The 17,884-nt window shown below is 32.8% G+C and overlaps 3 protein-coding genes across 3 annotated transcripts; 1 reads left to right on the top strand and 2 right to left on the bottom strand.

The window, feature by feature from the left end:
• Window positions 1-9,068: 9,068 nt before the first annotated feature.
• Window positions 9,069-9,599, bottom strand: LOC126741930 (enhancer of split mgamma protein-like). The gene has a single exon (XM_050448406.1). The coding sequence runs from the start codon at window positions 9,597-9,599 to the stop codon at window positions 9,069-9,071; it is 531 nt and encodes a 176-aa protein (XP_050304363.1).
• Window positions 9,600-14,240: 4,641 nt separating this feature from the next.
• On the bottom strand, window positions 14,241-16,250 carry LOC126742130 (39S ribosomal protein L4, mitochondrial). Its single transcript, XM_050448693.1, has 2 exons — window positions 15,563-16,250; window positions 14,241-14,492 (listed from the first exon to the last, which is right to left on the bottom strand). Exons 1-2 carry the CDS (start codon window positions 16,168-16,170, stop codon window positions 14,273-14,275), a joined length of 828 nt encoding a protein of 275 aa, XP_050304650.1. The 5' UTR covers window positions 16,171-16,250; the 3' UTR covers window positions 14,241-14,272.
• Window positions 16,251-16,511: 261 nt separating this feature from the next.
• LOC126742129 (NIF3-like protein 1) lies at window positions 16,512-17,668 on the top strand. The gene is made up of 3 exons (XM_050448692.1): window positions 16,512-16,963; window positions 17,020-17,309; window positions 17,366-17,668. The coding sequence occupies exons 1-3, from the start codon at window positions 16,602-16,604 to the stop codon at window positions 17,623-17,625; spliced, it is 912 nt and encodes a 303-aa protein (XP_050304649.1). The 5' UTR covers window positions 16,512-16,601; the 3' UTR covers window positions 17,626-17,668.
• Window positions 17,669-17,884: the final 216 nt, after the last annotated feature.

Below are 17,884 nucleotides of genomic sequence, written 5' to 3'. Positions count from 1 at the left end.
CTAAAATTCCAAGGGAAAAACACAAGAAATTTAAGGAGGGGCTGAAGAGTTTTAAAGCAGGCTTTAGTTTGGGGTTAAAACTACAAAAATTTTTTTTTTGATTTTTGAACGATTTACATAAAATTCAAAATCTTTAAGGATTTATGACTATATTCCCAAAAGGCTCTTTTCTGTTCATTTCAAAAATCGTAACGTTACCACTTTTTTTATTTTTTAGGTTACTTATAAAATTCCTTGTTTGATTAAAGGATGTTTTAGAAATAGAAAACTTCTTTGTTAACATGTGAGCAAGAGAAAAATAGTCATTAAACATATGTGGTAGTTTTCAATATATCTCAATGTTTAGTTATGGTATTCCACATTATTCTCTTTTTTTTATTTATTGGGTTCATTAGTACCTGTAAGTTATTATCAGTTTAATGCAGTATATAGAGCTTCTCCAAAAATTGAACTTATTTTCCAATAATTTTGAATTCCCTTGAAAAACAATGCTCACAGAACCACTAAAGTTAAATTTTATATTTGTGGAATTCCCCCAGTATGTCTTTAACGTTTGAATTACTTTAAAAGAATACATGATAACAAGTCAATGGTCAAATGATAATCCAAAATTTGATTTCTTTTGTAACCCTGATATAGATGGAGGGTTTTTGTTTAAAAAGAATAACTTTTTAGGTTTTAGTTAAGGTAGTGCTAGTGCCAAAATTTAAAAAAATTGGAAAAAATTTATTCTAGGTAGTTGAGAACGAATAAATGTCAACTGCCGTCTAAAAAAACAATTTTTGTTTGTATTTTTCTTCAACTGCCTGGACAAAAACATCGAAATATTATTCTACAACGAAGAAACCATGCATTTTAACCATTCAAAGGAGTTGAGAACCAATAAACAGTTCAAATATTATGGTTTTATCCTGGAATAGATAAAATCATGCTTTATTAATTGATGTCTAAAAAAGTACAACTGCCTGGAAGGAAACATGAATTTTATCTATTCAAGATATAATGCAGATTATTAGTAATAGACTGCAATTAAAGACTTGTCCTCTGGGGACGATCAAATTGCGTCTTCATATGCAGGCGTGTCCCTGCACGTCTGTCTGCATATGTAGACGTGTCCGTGAATGGGTTAATACTATTATTAACTGCCTAGAATAGATCAAACAATTTTGTCTTCCAGGCAGTTGTAAATTCATATTTGTATGTTTTTTTAGCGGGCAGTTGACATTTATTCATTCACAACTGCCTGAAATAGGTAAAATATTGTTCTGTGACAGGCAGTTGAAAGGAAATCGAAAAAGAAAATGTCGAAAGAATAAATAAATGAAAGAATAAATAAATTTCTACTGTCTGCTAACCGACATTTTCTTTTTCGATTTCCTTTCAACTGCCTGTCACAGAACAATATTTTATCTATTTCAGGCAGTTGTGAATGAATAAATGTCAACTGCCCGCTAAAAAAACATACAAATATGAATTTACAACTGCCTGGAACACAAAATTGTTTGAACTATTCTAGGCAGTTAATAATAAATAGTATTAACCCATTCACGGACACGTCTACATATGTAGACAGACGTGCAGGGACACGCCTGCATATGAAGACGCAATTTGATCGTCCCCAGAGGACAAGTCTTTAATTGCAGTCGTTATTAGCGTGTACTAAGGTTTAGAAAGATCTGTTGTGTCCCACTAAATACTACAATAATACTGAGAATCGTCCCACGAAGCGTATAGTATGCATATATGTAACCTGCGCGTGTGTTGACAGTCAGCTGATCTTTTCGCGCCAAGACAAAATCTACATAAGGTTAGACAATCAGACGTGGTTTGTGTCCCAATAAAGTGCACCTGTGTTCGGTAAGTTTTAGAGGTGAAAATGAAGTAGTAGGGGCTCATTTTTTTTTTGGAAATTGTATTTACATATGGTTTTGGCCAGTTTCAATCTGGAGTTGGTGGTGATAATAGAAAAATAACATTGAAAAGTAGTGCACACAATAAATAACTAGGGCACAGTATAATATTTTGTTTTTACAGCTGCAGCTGTGTAGCCCGAAAATTCGTGGTGTGGTAGTTAGGTTAGGTTCAAAATTTTTTTATGTGTATAGATTTTGGTAACCTAAACAGATAAAAAACATCTCATTGCATGAGCCCCTCCTCGCCAGAAAATCTAGGCAAGTACATACTGTGAATGGACATTCTGTATTATATTAGCTACTTGTCTCGGCAGTACCAGTAAAATTCTATTTTTTTTTTGCAAAAAAATGGACGAAAAAGAAGAAGCTAGGCTGTTGAAGTTTTATGATGAAGTCGAGACTGCTGAATCAGCATCGTCTAGTCAACAAAGGGATGAAGATCCTTATCATAATTCTGAAAGTGGGGATGAAGACTATGTTCCATCAAATAATAGCTCTGATGAAACTCAAGAAAGTACCGCTTCTGAGAACGAGGATATCAGTTCGGCATCGAATGACGCAGAACCCTCGTTACCATCGCCAAGCTCTAATCAGTCAGAGAGCGATAAGGAATGGCACAACGACGTTGAAGACATTCCGGATTTCAACTTTGACAACGCAAATGCTGGGATCAAATTAAGATTTGATCATGTACCATCACCGCTGTTTTCAAAACTTTGTGAGATGATGAAGTGATGGATCTTTTGACATCACGCACTAATGAGTATGGGAAAAAAATGGAAACGACCAACAAACCCCATGCAAGGTTTGCGCGAATGGCATCATTTCCGAACACCAATTTTGAAGAAATGTGTAAGTTTTTTGGATTGTCACTTCTTCAAGCCCATAAGTACGTTTTCCAACTCTGCGAAAAATATTCTCCTTGGATCCCCTTTACTATCATCCTATATTTTCCAACGTAATGACTGGAAGGAGGTATGAGCAATTACTACGGGCGTTCAACTGCACCAAGGAAAAAGGAAATGTCGATCGTCTGAATAAAGTTACTTCTCTGCTTCAAATTTTGATACGCAATTATCAAAAAACCTTTTCCCCGGAAGAGGCATTAGCACTGGATGAGTCGCTTTTATTGCACCGAGGCAGATCGAGCTTTACGTGCCAAATATGGAATTAAATTCTTTGAATTATGCTCTCCAAATGGGTACAATCATAACATTGAAATATATAAAGGAAAACAGGATGATGGAAAAGTTTCCAAGCTACAGGCATTGGTATTCAGATTAATGCAGCCATTTTTAGATAAAGGTCATCACTTGATAATGGACAATTATTATAATAGCGTGGGGTTGTCCAAAATTCTCCTTCGTAGAAAAACTCACACGACAGGTACTTTGAGATCAAATCGAAAACAAAAGTAGTTACGACAAAAAAACTCAAAAGAGGCGACCATATTTGGAAAAGAAATGGTAAAGTGTATGTCAGCAAATGGAAGGACAAGCGCGATGTTTTGTGCATTACTATACCAAATTTCACCCAACGATGATAGAGATTTCGAATTCTTATGGGAAAAAACTACAAAAGCCAAAAGAAATTCACGAATATCACATGAATATGTCAGGGGTAGACAGATGATGTGATCAGTTTACTTCCTATTATAGCTGCCCCAGAAAATCAATCAGATGGTACAAAAAGGTGATATTTCATCTGTTAGATGTTACAGTTATAAATAGTTTCTTGCTGTATCGAGATATCACAAAATCAAAAACAAATTTACTTCAATTTCGGGAGGGTATCATTAGGGGATTACTTGGGATTCCAAACAATTTGAGACCAAGGTGCAGCAAAAGCTGCAAAAGTTTCAGTCCCTGCGGCACACGTTACAGCTGAGGGGACAATTGTACCTGAAGTTCTACATGTCTTAGAAAAAATACCAGTCCCGCCCAACTCTAAACGCAAAAGTTATTTCCTGCGATGCCGGGAGTGTTCTAAGCATGAAAAACGCGGGCAGACATCATGGAGATGTAAGGTTTGCGAAACGCATCCCCCATTGTGTGTTGGGCAATGCTTTGAAAATTTTCATTCCAATAAATGAATTTCGGTTTTTGTAATACCTATGAATTAATATTTTTATAGTTTCTTACTTCTGTGAATAAAAACTTTTATTTTTATACATGATATATTATTCCGTAGTACCTATGCAACCTTTCAATAAATATATTGTCTGCATAAGCGGTCTTGTCCCTATATAACGCAAGTTGTTATCCAAAGCGACAGGTCTGTTTCTTTACGAAAAAACACCACAAACAAAAAAATTCTAACTGACATATAATTTATGACCTTAAGACATGCCGATTCTAAAAAAAAATGTCCTAGGAAGACCCCAAAAAATTTTGTTTTGTCCGCGAATGGGCTAATATTAATAATAATAATTCGTTTATTTTTCAATCATCATACAGTTCAAAATACAAGTATAATCTATCATAATTAAGTAGTGACAAATAAATTTGGGATGTAGTTTCATAATTTGGAAAAAATTCACAGTTAAGTTCATATAGCGGTCGAGTTTAATGTATCTCTCTTTAATGTATAAGTCGTTTTTTGGCCTTAAAATTTAGTTTATAATTTGAAGGGTTCTTGGCGAGAAATCATTTCTTCTGAGTAATAAATTTAAAATAAAAAATCTAGCAAATTATGATAGACATGAAGCTGTTTCTATATAAAAGAAGTTATTTACATATTTTATTACTAACCTTTAGGTCCACAATACAACTGAATATTATAAACAAACTTTGCTAATATTTTGTTCTTGCCATAAAAGGGTTGTTAAGAGTCTACAACAAAAATGCCGTCGTCGGTACGTCAAATGGATCTACCTGGGGTGCCATAATTACTATTAAGGACGCTTGTATAGACGTTCGACTATCGTAAAAACAGACTCAAAGGGCCGCCCGTTTTAAACTTCTTTATTGCTTTCGAAATTCATAATTTTATTATGACGTATTGTAAAAAAGAGCACGTTGTACCTATCGGATAGCCTTCGACGGCACACGAATCCTAAAGAAGTTGTTACTGTTTTAAAGTTGAATTCAAAATGATTTTCTTATATATGGAGATTGTTTCCTTGCAGCAAATTTTTCATAAAATAAAATTAAAAGATTTCAGTGTCTTCTTATGGCACTTTTACAACCCTATAAAAGTCAAATTGGCAAATTCAGGCCCTAAAAAAGGGTTATCGAGTGTAGTAAACGGGTTAGCAAATATTGCTGCCAGTAAAACCTGTCCATAAAAACTGCAAAAAATTGACAAAAAAAAACCCTTTACTATTACAGCCAAAGGGTTTGCAAAATATTGTCGATTCACCTTTTTTATAATATATAATAAAAATGCGAATTTTTAACTCCTAAAAAGGGTAAAAAAACCCTTTGAGCTTGAAAATTGCAAAAGGTTATAAATTCGTTTTTTATAATATCTATTTTTATGGTGGAGTTGGTATTGGTAAGAAATAGCCGAAACGAGAACACAAATATAAGAAAATGAAATATGTCTTTAGGTCAAATATAAACCAAAGATATTCGATATTAAAACTAATCTCCTACTCAAGTTTTTCATCTCTAGTGAATAAGAAAAATGAAAGGCAGTGGAAGTATTGAAATGTTATTATTCGCCTGTAAGGAACATAATTAAACAAAAAAAAATGCATTTTAAGATGATATGGGCCATAATAGAGAAGTGAAATGTGACAGAAACTGAAAGTGACAAAAAATTACTTTTTAATACGCAAAAACCCATAGCAAACTCAATATTCATTAAAGAACGAAAATCTTTGGTTCGCAATGAACATTAGAAAAATTTAATTTTTATTTAATTTTTTTACACGCAATTTCAGGCACAAGGATCATTGCTGGCCAATAACATTTTAATATAATCTGGGTCGTAATTGACAAATGAAATAGCAAAAATCGTTATTTAGCCAATTTTTCGACATAATACCATTGAAGATCCTATTGAAATGTGTCCTGTTATCTCTATCAGACATCACTATGTCTACCAAGTAATTATAGTAAAGTAGGCACTTCGATCACCAATTCTTCTTATATATTAAGATTTTCTTCTTGGGTACCAAATAAACAGAAAATGCACCTTATAAAAAATTTTGTTTTTTTTTTATTCATATAGAACTAATTAAAATTTTCGGACCTTTTCAGTGGATAACATCGGGCACAAAAACATATAATTTTACTTTAATTTAAAAATGTTCATATTTCTTATAATGAGTCAAATATTTAAGTATTTTACTAAAACTAAGGATTGGTCTATCGTGTCCATTTAAGTTATGCATATTTAAATTATTCATTAAATTACAACAAACTATTGCATAAATATCTATTTGCAAAGAATATTCAATTTCAATATATGTGAGTAAATTCTAATTAAAATATTTAAAATGACTGAAAGTTTTTCAATTTAAAGTAAATTATATATTTAATTTTCAATAGTTTGTGACCGAATCGATTGTACATTTCGCTTTTGCACTTAATATAATTTTCTAAACTTACACTCTGTATAAATAATTAAGAAGCCTTAAGGAACTCAAAAGAATTATTCCAGGCTCACAAAGTGACTCAAATGCCTGGAATAAAACTCTGGAATTACTTTAGAATCTTTACAATTAAAAATGCCTTTAATTTTTAGGAAGAGACTTTGAAGATTATTTTTGAAAGTTTTGTCCAAGCAGTTAAATAATTATACCAGACACTCCAAGCGAGCATTAAAAAGCCTTAACTCACTCCCATTATTTTTCATTTTCTGGAAGAAACTTAAAGGATTATTCCAGACGCCTAACGTGACTCAAATGCCTGGACGAGACTTAAGAGTAGTTAAGTGATTATTCCAGGCCCTAAAATTTACTCAGATACCTGTAATAAGTTCTAGAATTTTTTTAGAAAATCTTAAGCTCAAATGACTTTCAATTGTTAAGAAGAGACTTAAAGGAGTATTTAAACGTTTCTTCCAGGCACTAAAAACATCATTCTGAGCATTTAATCTTATTCAAATGCCCGGAAGGGACTTCAGTTATATGATTATTCCTTACACTCCAATAGTGACTCCAATGCCACTTGGACTCACAATTTAGACACTTTAACTTTAAAATTTGCTAGGTTTAATTGGTCTTGATCTCTAAGGAAATCCAGGACAATCCTTTTGTTTATAGTGATTTAGGAAAATCTTCATGCAAGCATTGCTGTTTTATATAATTTAAAATTTGAAAAAATATAGCAGCAATAGGAATTAAATATTCCTAAGATATGCAAGACTACTTTTCAGTTAGGCACAAATTAAGTTTGCTCTTGAATTGGTTAAACAACTTCAGTGCTCTGCCTATCGTTGGTAGTTGCTTGTATATTTTGATACAGTTAAAGTCTCCCACTTTTCATAATGTTCACCATTATGGTAAAACACGGGCATCGGAATTTGAAAACTTCACGATAGGATTCTTGACTATACAGCAGTCGAATGATTTTTTTTTAGGATAGAAGTTTGGTGACTTGGCCTAAGACAGATTTTTAATTTTAAAAGAGGTACGTTTTTCCCAATTCTGAGCAAATGTGGTCTAGCTATGTTAACTTGTCTATCTATCCACATATGTGCGATAAAAAAGATATTAGCTCTAGAAACATTTTTGTAGAAATGTATTTGAACAATCTTTTCTTTATCTAGGAGAGTTGGTTAGTTGATTATCAATACTCCTGCATGAAAGTTTATTTGTCACTAGCAGTTATTCCCTCTGAAGTATCACCGGCAAACTGTATGGTGATACTACGTAATGTCAATTCATAGTGAATAATGATGGTATATGTAAGTTCAGATTCAACTCTATTTAGATTTAACAGCATCTCATTTCAGTTTAAAAAAACATTATTATTCATAGAAAATTTCCCCTAATTCTCAAATTATGTTGTTTGGCTTGAATAAATGTCGGATTAGCGTATCAAATGCCTCGGAAAGGTCAAAAAATATTCCAACAACGATTTGTCCAGTATCGATACTAGGATATGTATAATAGTATAGAACAATCGAATTCCGATGTTTCGATCGTATATTCTCTCCAAGATCTTCTTTCTTCTTTACGTTCAATTTGGATAAAACTCTAATAATTAGTAGAAAGGTGTAAGAAAACGCTATAGTGTTTTCTTGGTTACCTATTACTTCGCATCCAAAGAGCTGAATTTCTCAGACCGATATAAACTCCTGGACAAAATTATCGCACCACTTGATTTTTAGAGATTTTTTTTTAATAAAGATAAAAAAATAAGCAAACTTATAAGCATTGTTAACTATGCATTATTAATTGACAAAAACAATTATATTCTATTCAACAAAACGAGATTTCAGTAACTAAATTCAATACAAGGAAAAGCATCGATTTTCACTAACTTCAATTTTGATACAAAAATAAAACAATAGACCCATAATGAATTCTTAATAACGTGTATTGTCACCTCTAGCTGCAATGACCGCTTGAAGTCTTCGCAGCATTCCTCGTATCAAATTATGAAAACTTTCCTGCGGATGTATTCTCACTCCTCACGAGCAGCATGTTCCATGATAAAGCATAAACATAGTTTTTGTCCAGTTCTGCTTTTTATACGAGAAAAGATATTATAACTGTTTTAACTGATATTTATTTTTATTTAAATTTTCTTGACAAAATAATTAGGGGTGCCATAATTTTGTCCAGGAGTTTATTAATAATCTCCCTTCAGGTCAATGAAAACTAAAAGAATCTTATATCTTGTTTCCTAGTGATACTACCATCTTGATATATCTGACTGAGATGATCTCATCTAGATGCTTCATTGAACGAGTTCTTAGGAGTAAATTCTTATATAAAATATTTTTGTTGTCTTCCTATATGTGGCTTCTATATAGTGTTTTTTAGATGATTTAGGGCCTATATAAGTAGTGACATTTGGTGGGAAATCGGTAAGAAAACAACTTATTAGGGAAATAAAATAATATATTTTCTTAACTAGCAACACTACTACAATCTAATATCACAATAATACCGTTAACAAAACATGCTACTATTACAGCAGTTACATACATTTCTTAACAATATTTACACTATTTATATGATATATACAAAATCTTCCGTCACCAAGGCCTCCACATGGGCTCACAAATGTCCTCTTTTTTCACAATATCTTTGGCGGAAACAAATCCGTTATCTTGACTACGATAGTTTTCCTTAGGAGTTTCATGATAAACGGTGTCAGGAGAAGTAGGCGGTGACACCATTTCCAAATTGGGAACGTACCTTGAAGGATCCAAAATAGTCCTTCTGTTAGGTTGCGAGGGGTACGGGAACATTTGGTACTGTTCAGCGGCCGTCCTAAGTTGTCCATGTTGGTGGTGCTGATGTTGATAAAAGTGTGCACTTGCATACGGTTTGGCCCGATACGCTGGATATTGTTGTCTGTGACAAGCGGTCATTTTTTGTAAGTAATTCACGGTCATCTCTAAGATGTCAGCTTTTTCCAGTTTGGAGGCCTTCTGGCCGGTCCTGCTTATAGTGTCCGGATCGTACTCTATCAAGATATTCTTCAAAATCTCTAGGCTCTCGTTGATCCTTGCTCGCCTCTTCTTTTCCATCAAGGGTTTTCTGATTTTTCTGCTATCAGCCATTATTTGTAAAAATTGAACACCAAAACACGATAAATAATACACTCAAGATCTGCTCTGATTAGCTCAGATATTCTTTAACGAATAAAGCGTGTACTTGTAACTCGACAAGACGTAAAGTCTATTTACCCCCACTTAGGTGTCGTCTTCTTCTTGGGAAATGATAATTTTGGGTTTTCGGGGGTGTCATAAAGTCATTAAATGGCTCAAAGCGTGGCCGATGGTACCGAGGCCATCGGCCCAATGGGAGGCGTTCTGTTGATATTTTGTATTTGGATTAAAAACCAACTGATATAAGTAAACCCTTTCGGGTCTCAAAGGGTTGTTTATTCAAATTGCGGTAGCTCAATACGATTTGGGACTGTACATGTAAACAATCGCTATTTGTAGAAAGTCGAGTTAATTCCTTTGTTGAGTGTGAAATGCTAATATTAAATATCATTATTAGGAAAGGATTTACGGAGGGCATTTGAAAAGGGTTGATGTATTAATGAGGTTTTTTAAATTAATTCGTTTGTATGAATATACAGATTTTATGATATGAAGGTTTTATTACACGACTTTGAAAGTGGTAGACATTGGTAAAATCTAATTTTCGAACTTTCACTGACTTTATTTTAAATTGAACACTACGTTTGAATTGCGAAGTATCTCCAACTGTTATCAAGTCATCGCATTAGATCTTATTATAGTGTCTTGACAGTTGATTCGAGAACGATCTGTTAGTTCCCTTACTCTTTGATATTATTAATGAGCCGGGACATTTTAGGTAATAAGCGCCCATTATTTTTTTATTTAATTTGGCCCTCATAACTCAAAGATGAAAATCCATGTTGTAAAATGTTATTAACAATATCGCCGATCAGTTCCGTTATAAGCATTTTCACTCATGTTTTTGATTTTTTTTTTCTTAAACTTACCGCGTCCTCGTTTGTCGTGCCGTGACCTAAATTTTGATTTTGTTACCTCAGATTAACCATTTACCGTTTTATGTGCACCAAATATGTCCTTATTATCTATATTTTCCATTCGAAAAATACAGAAAAGCCTACCACTACAATACACAAATCGAAAGAAATCACAAATTATAATATTTATTTTTGGTTTAATGTTATTGGGATAACTTCAGGTTGTCCACTAGTTATTTACTGCCCAAGGAGTAATTTGCTTAAATAACTCCTTTCACCTGGATTTGATGTTATCGACTCAGTTGAAGATATATTCATATTCTCTGTTACTGTGTAACTAATTTGGTACTGTTGTACCTGGAAGAAACTTTATATTTTTAGAGGAAAGACTGGAAAAACTTTTAAGGAATACCAAAAATTAAGTACTAAACAAATTTTATATACTAAGACGAAAAATGGGCACTAGTCTTAAAGTAAGAAATTATTTTGTTTCTCATAGGCACTTCTATAGTAAGAATTCCAATTTCTTGACTATTATTTTAAGGATTTTCACAATTTTTTCAGAAAAGCCTGAAAAAATATTCAGTTTTCCTTCTAGACTCTAAATTTAAAATTAATTTCCTAATAGTCAATTAAAGTAATAAACAACCAGAAAAAACCTGGAAAATGATTTTGGAAAGCCTGAAGCATGATAGAAATGAGTTCAATTGCCTGGAAGATATTTAATTTTTTTTTCAGGACAAATTCGAAAAGATTTCATAAACTAAGAATTGCATAATTTTGGCTACTAAAAGTGAGAAATTATTTTGTTTCTTACAGGCTTACATGAAACTTTTTCTACCAAAAATCGAATTTTAAGCACGATATTTTAAAAATAGATTAATTTTTTTTAGGTATAGTTAAATAAATTTCTTACTAACCTACAAAAAAAAAATGATTTTTTAAAGGCATTTTAATAATTAAAAACCTGAATTTTACATGATGATTGTTTTGTTATTCCAGGCAGTCCAAGTCCACTTTAACTGCATTATAGGCACAGTTGAGGTACCTAGCGTAAACTCTAACTGCCTAAAATAACTTTAAGAAACTACATCAACAATATTTTTTTTATTGAAAATTAAGAAAACGAAGTGAAAAAGTTCTTGAAAGCCGTCTCTGGCTTCCACCCTTTTTTTCGCATTTTTGCAATAGTTTAGTAGGGTTATTATTAGTGAACCACTCTATACTGTTGCCGATTTTTAAATACCCGCCAGTTTATGACACCGGCCGCTGAAAAAAGGCTTGCCAAAAAAGTGTCGTAAAAAATCACCCTTTTCGCAACCCTTTTTTCAGGGTTATGTCGTAAAATTTGTCAAATTTGCGAAGTCAATCTGAGAAGGGTTGATTTTTTTAGGGGTACTTTGCAATGTTGTAAAACATAGCAGATTGACAGGACAGGGTAGAACTTTAGGAAATTTCAATCTCTTATTTATCAAACACAAAGGGGCAAATATTTTACCCTTAGGTAAACTTTTATGTATGAATGAATTCTGCACCCATAGAACTCCATATTCATATATACAATTAGTTTGACATTTTTCACAGTTTAGGGTCTAATAATATATGACATATTATATTCCCCATGCAGCTGATACACCAAGGGAACCAAACACATCAATTGCCTTTAATATGGTCAAATTGCTTTAAAATACGGTTCTCTAAAGGGAATTAATAGTGTGCTTTCAGGCAGTTTATTGTCCTTCAAGTGGAGAATCAAAAAGTGGAAATGTCATTTTATTGAGTGCACCTTTGAAAGAAATATGATGTGGCATATTTTTTTATAGTACTTTTTGAATTTAAATGTCTTACTTTGGCGGTAGCTTTGAATCATTTCAGTTATTTTGACACAAATTATTATTATTTAAATATAATTTATTGTGATCACCTGTACTCCTTCAAATAAGATTTGTTTCTCTATAAAACTAAACGTAAATAATGCAAGAAAAACAGCAAATCTCAATTGCTCCCTTATCATCCAAAAAAAAAGACAGCAGAGTATCACATTTCCAATATAATTAAGTACCTAACAAAAATATTTTAAAAATTCATAAATGCCTTTAGTCTATAAACCTTTGAGAATATGCCGCCAACAATAGAAACGAAATTTTATTGAGGCTGGCTGTAAAATCAGAATTATAATTGTCCATCCCTGAGCCGGTCAGGTAGTTCAAGTTCGGGTGGGGGTACGTTCACGATTTTGCCCATTTTAACAGAAAATTTTGAAAATACCCAACGGGTGACATTTCAAGTCGAGACCTCCTGTAGGGCGAATTAGAAAAAAAAAGAAGTAGTGGCTACCGGGACTTTATTCTCTTTCTCTCTCTGTGAATATGCAGCAGAACATTTTCGACTCTATGATGGAGCGAGAGGTGAAGAAAATTTTACGCGAGTCCAATAGTGAGCGAGGAAGAAATGGTTGCATCAAGAAGAACAACAAACAACGGATTAAAAGAAGTTTAAATTCGTTGAAGCAGATTTTGATGAATTGCGATCCGAACCTGTTAACGGTAAAGAAAGACGGACCTAGACCCGGGAAACTGCAGACGATGGATATTTTGGAGATGACCGTCGATCACTGGCAACAACTTCAGAAGACCATTAGTGAATTGGCTGAAGTTCCGGTGACAGAGGTTGAGTTTCAAAGAGCGCGGACTGAAGATGTGCAAATTTGTGAAGCAGACAGTACCTCGTCACACGAACGGAACTTAAATATATTAGATTTGAGGAAAAATCAAGAGGTTTGTTCCGGAGGTTCAATGTGGCGCCCGTGGTAACCAGTTGACTTTATTTTGGTTTGTAAATATTTAGTAATGAATTTTGTTTGTAAAGTTTTAGTTGCTGTTTATTTATTGTAACATTTCAATTTGTGTAAAAAAATTAATGTGCAAATAAAATTATGTGATAATATTGTATTAATAATGAGCTATTTGTATATTTGAGATTTAAAGAGAAATAAATTTCTGAAAATGTGTTTTTCTTTTTGGGTGATTGAGGTTTTTATCCACCTCAAATTAAATTGTCCCAAATATTTAAAAACATTTTGTTTTGCTCTGTATTAGTGAAGGACAAGAGTCTAAATAAAAAAGTCACCTTAGAAAACATAGTCTGATCAATCTGGTTTAAAAATCTCATCCATTCTTCTCTAAGAGACCAACAAAATTAACGAAAAACAAATAAAAACACAAAGTCACGGTCTCACAAATTCTCACGTTTTTTATTTATGTATTATGAAGTGTGTGGATGGCTTTTAAAGGCCTGATGATGCTCTAACTAGAGCGAAACACATTTAGCCCGTTTAATTACATGTTGTGAGACCGTGACTTTGTGTTTTTATTTGTTTTTCGTTAATTTTGATCAATCTGGTATCAAAATGATTTAAAAAAATACCAATAGAATATTTATATAATAAAATAGCAACAATTTCTGTAAGGAGCTAAATTTTGAATGTTTAATTTCCAGTAATAAATTATAGATTTTCTGACTTTAGTCTCAAATTTTGAGAAGAAAAAATGAAGACAATTACAAACTTTCAAAAGTAAAGTGGTACAATGTCCAGTTTAGCCAAAAAATCAATAAATCCAAAGTTTTCCAAATAACATTCCAAACATAAAACAAGCTGCATAATTTTTTTAAAATACAACATGCCAACTGAACTCTACTGGTCAGTCAGCATGAATACTAAATAAATAAATATGTGTAATAAAAAAAAAAACAATTTATTTAAAAGAATTACACTTGATCAATCTTAAACTTAGAGGCCACTCCTTTTAAGTAAGACCTATGCAAGTTATTTAACAATTTTTCTTCCAACAAATCCAAAGCTGACCTCGTGAGGACCAAAGTATCATGTTTCAGCATAGAGTAAACATTTAGTCCATACAGGGGCATCAAATTAAAATGTTTTATTGGGTCTGTGGCTGCTGTTATATTGAGTGGCATAATATCAACACTAGAAAAAAAATATTTTGTAATGTTAGTATAAATGGTAAAATATTAGCATTTGCATATTATGATACTGTGATAAGCTTTGTCGATCATTTTTTAGATTGCTTTTAACTAACAAAAATTACTTCTGATCTATAAATAGACCCAATTTTCCAAGATTCCATTAATGTACCTTTTTTGTCAGTCAGACAGAGTATTTTACTTATTTATCTATTAACAGGTGAAGCTCAATACAAAAATTATGTAAGTAACTAAATACAAGTTGAAGTAACCAAAATCAACACTGAACAACAAAAAAAAAGGATACCAATTCATTGACAATCAACTTAGTTTATAAATGAAGGCTAAATAAAGCTACCAGAAAAGGCTTCAAAAGTAAAAAAAAATGTTGGCATAGATTATCCTGTAAAAAGTTACATGGAAAGTTTGGATGGAACCTGTGGTACAAGATGATACATGTAAAGTGATTTGTGAAGTAAAATAATGACAATCTATGATTGAGCTATAGAGAATTGTTAAGTATTTCTGCTTTTGAATGTATGCTGAACCCTTTCCAGTATATGGATATTAAATATATAATTTGGACTCCATACAGAGGAGATATACTCCAAATGGGTTCTGATAAAGGCAAAGTACAGTGTTTTAGGAATGGAGGTACTCGGATTAAAATTTCTGGTACTGCATTTATTGAATCCTAGCAACTTTAAAGATTTAATAACAATGTGATTCTTATGTAAAGTCTAGAGTGGAATCTAGTAGCAGTTCCAATTCTCTTTTTGTTAGACACACACTCTAAAAGAGTATGTTTTATATGATAAATAAGTTTACATAATTTGGATGACTGCATTTGGATATATTGAGATCCATGCCACTGGCAAGGCATCAAGGTGTCAGATTATTAATAATTTTTTTTTAATACTTAATAAATGGAAAAAAACATGAAAATAGATTGGAAAATTGCGATAAATGTTGCATAGTTTCTAAATTATTAAAACAGTAATGTTAGCTAATAATTTACAATGTATTTGAAATATGTGAGAGTATTAAAGAAAAAAAAAGTTTAGAATTCTTTACCTATCGACAAACAGTACTGACGGCCCCCATAATCTACTCTTAACCAATTCCTCCAAATAAGAGCTTTCTTCTGAAGGTATTTCCAAACTGTCTACAATATGTAAATCATCCTGAGCAAACTTAATGCTCAATGTTGATGTTAAGCCCAATATACGCTTATAAAACGGAAGCATATAGAAGTGAGGTGTTGGCGATCTGGGTCCATGTGCAATTCCGCCTCCTCTAAACAATGGGGACCGTATAGATCCGTGTCGGGCCCTACCAAGACCCTTTTGTGGCCACGGTTTTCTCCCTCCGCCTTGCACTTCGAATCTGGCTTTGGTGTGTGCATAACTTACAAACCGATACATTTTTTGCCAGTGAACGTTTTGGTGCACTAAGTCTATACGGGGATTTGCGGCGAATATATCGGGATGGAGCTCCAAGATCCCCAGTTTTCTTTCGTCTATTGTGTCTAAACTTTCGAGCCATACTTGTCGCGGTTTTACGTACTTTGGGGGGAAGCGTAACTGTCGCGGCTCGATGTCGTTCGCTGGTTTTGGGATGACCGATGTCGAGAGGCCCTTGGAGAGGACATTTTTCACTTGAAAGGATAGATTTCTTAGCATTTTTAATGGCTATTTTTCAGAGGAATTATTGACATTTTTTTAGGTTAACTTGTGGTAATTGCTTCTTCTCTTCCCCTGTCGCAACAAATGACAGGTGTCAAATTATTTTTTTTTGTTTACTCTAGTAGCAACAAATTGTATTGAAAATTTTGCTCCTCATTATTTAAATTTTAATTTTTTTTAACTTATCAGTATCATATTATATAAAATAATTATTAGTAATATTATATAAGACGGACAGAATAAGTGATACTGTTGCTACTGGAAACTCCATTAAAAATCAAATAATTCTTTCTTCACGTCAGTCTGCAACAAATTGGTATTTTCCCTCTTTATAGTTTTGTTAGGTTATGTTACTCATTATTTTGGTTTTATTGAATTTTTCCACATAGATCAGAGATAATGTCTTTCTCTTACTAGACATACAAATTATGAACATATTTTCACGCATAAACATTAAAAAGAACATCTTTCTATCGACCCATTGCCTATTTTCAAAAAAATCCGCACATGTTCAACAATATTCCCAATCACTGAAAGCTAAAGAAAATATGGGTCTTCAACTGCAAGAGGTGCTAAAAAAGCTGCAAGAATTGGCTCCATTAAAGACAGCAGAGTCATGGGACAACGTAGGACTCTTGGTAGAGCCTGATAGTAACGTAAATGTCAATTCTGTGTTGTTAACTATTGATTTGACCGAAGAGGTTGTAGAGGAGGCTGTAGGTATAGGAGCTCAATTAATTATATCTTACCATCCAAATATATTTAGGCCTTTAAAGACTGTCACACAAAGGTAAGCACTTAAGTGGGCATATAAAATTGTCAGTAATGAGAGAGATATCATTTTAGTACATGGAAGGAGAGAATTATTGTAAAATGTATTAAAAACAATATAGCAGTATTCAGTCCACATACCAGTTGGGATGCCATGCAAAATGGTGTTAATGACTGGTTAGGATCAGCATTTTCAGTATCCTCAAGCAAACCAATCATTCCTAATGGCGAGATAGAGTCTATAGGTATGGGAAGATTTCTAACCCTAGAACAGCCATTACCTTTAAAGGAGGTTATTGATAAAATTAAAAAACATATTGGTATACCACACATACGGTTGGGGTTAGCAAAAACAAAAAACTTGGGTGAGTTACTTATACATTTTCCAACTTTCTTTGTTTAACTTTAATTCCCATTTTAGAGAGTTTAATATCAACACTGGCATTATGTGCCGGTTCTGGGGCATCTGTTCTAGCAGGACAATCGGCAGATCTCTACTTGACTGGAGAGATGTTACATCATGACGTTCTAGATGCCACTCAGAAAGGAATTAGTGTTATATTATGCAACCATAGTGATTCTGAAAGGGGCTACTTGAAAACCTTTCAAAAACTGTTTGCAAATGAACAGCTCGCTGTTCATGTGTCGACAGTTGATAAAGATTGTTTGACTACAGTGTAGTTCTAAGTAGCATTATGTTAATAAAGGTTTTGTTCTTTTAGTATGTTAGTATTTAATTTGATTTTTTAATTTACTTAGAGTTTTGATGTTTTCAACGTGGACTGTATATTTGTTATTTGAATTTTTAATACATAATAAGTTTGTGGGGTTTACATGTTTAATGACAGGTAAAAATAGAAAGGTAAGTTAATAATTTGTTATTAATTTATACAAAGATCCCCTGTGATTTATAGTAAAAGGCATCATTAATAAACTTTAT

Source organism: Anthonomus grandis, chromosome 11, assembly GCF_022605725.1.
Source record: "Anthonomus grandis grandis chromosome 11, icAntGran1.3, whole genome shotgun sequence".
NCBI lineage: Eukaryota > Metazoa > Arthropoda > Insecta > Coleoptera > Curculionidae > Anthonomus > Anthonomus grandis.
Note: the sequence above shows the minus strand (reverse complement) of the source record. Positions and strands in the feature narration are given on the sequence as shown.

Bases quoted from the DNA above. Each gene is read 5' to 3' on its own strand.
- LOC126741930 (XM_050448406.1), bottom strand. From the start codon at position 9,599: ATGGCTGATAGCAGAAAAATCAGAAAACCCTTGATGGAAAAGAAGAGG.
- LOC126742130 (XM_050448693.1), bottom strand. From the start codon at position 16,170: ATGCTAAGAAATCTATCCTTTCAAGTGAAAAATGTCCTCTCCAAGGGC. The intron at 14,493-15,562 runs GTAAAGAATTCT...TTTTTTTTCTAG, and splicing joins TCAGTACTGTTTGTCGATAG to TGTTGATATTATGCCACTCA.
- LOC126742129 (XM_050448692.1), top strand. From the start codon at position 16,602: ATGAACATATTTTCACGCATAAACATTAAAAAGAACATCTTTCTATCG. The intron at 16,964-17,019 runs GTAAGCACTTAA...ATATCATTTTAG, and splicing joins TTAAAGACTGTCACACAAAG to TACATGGAAGGAGAGAATTA. The intron at 17,310-17,365 runs GTGAGTTACTTA...TTCCCATTTTAG, and splicing joins AGCAAAAACAAAAAACTTGG to AGAGTTTAATATCAACACTG.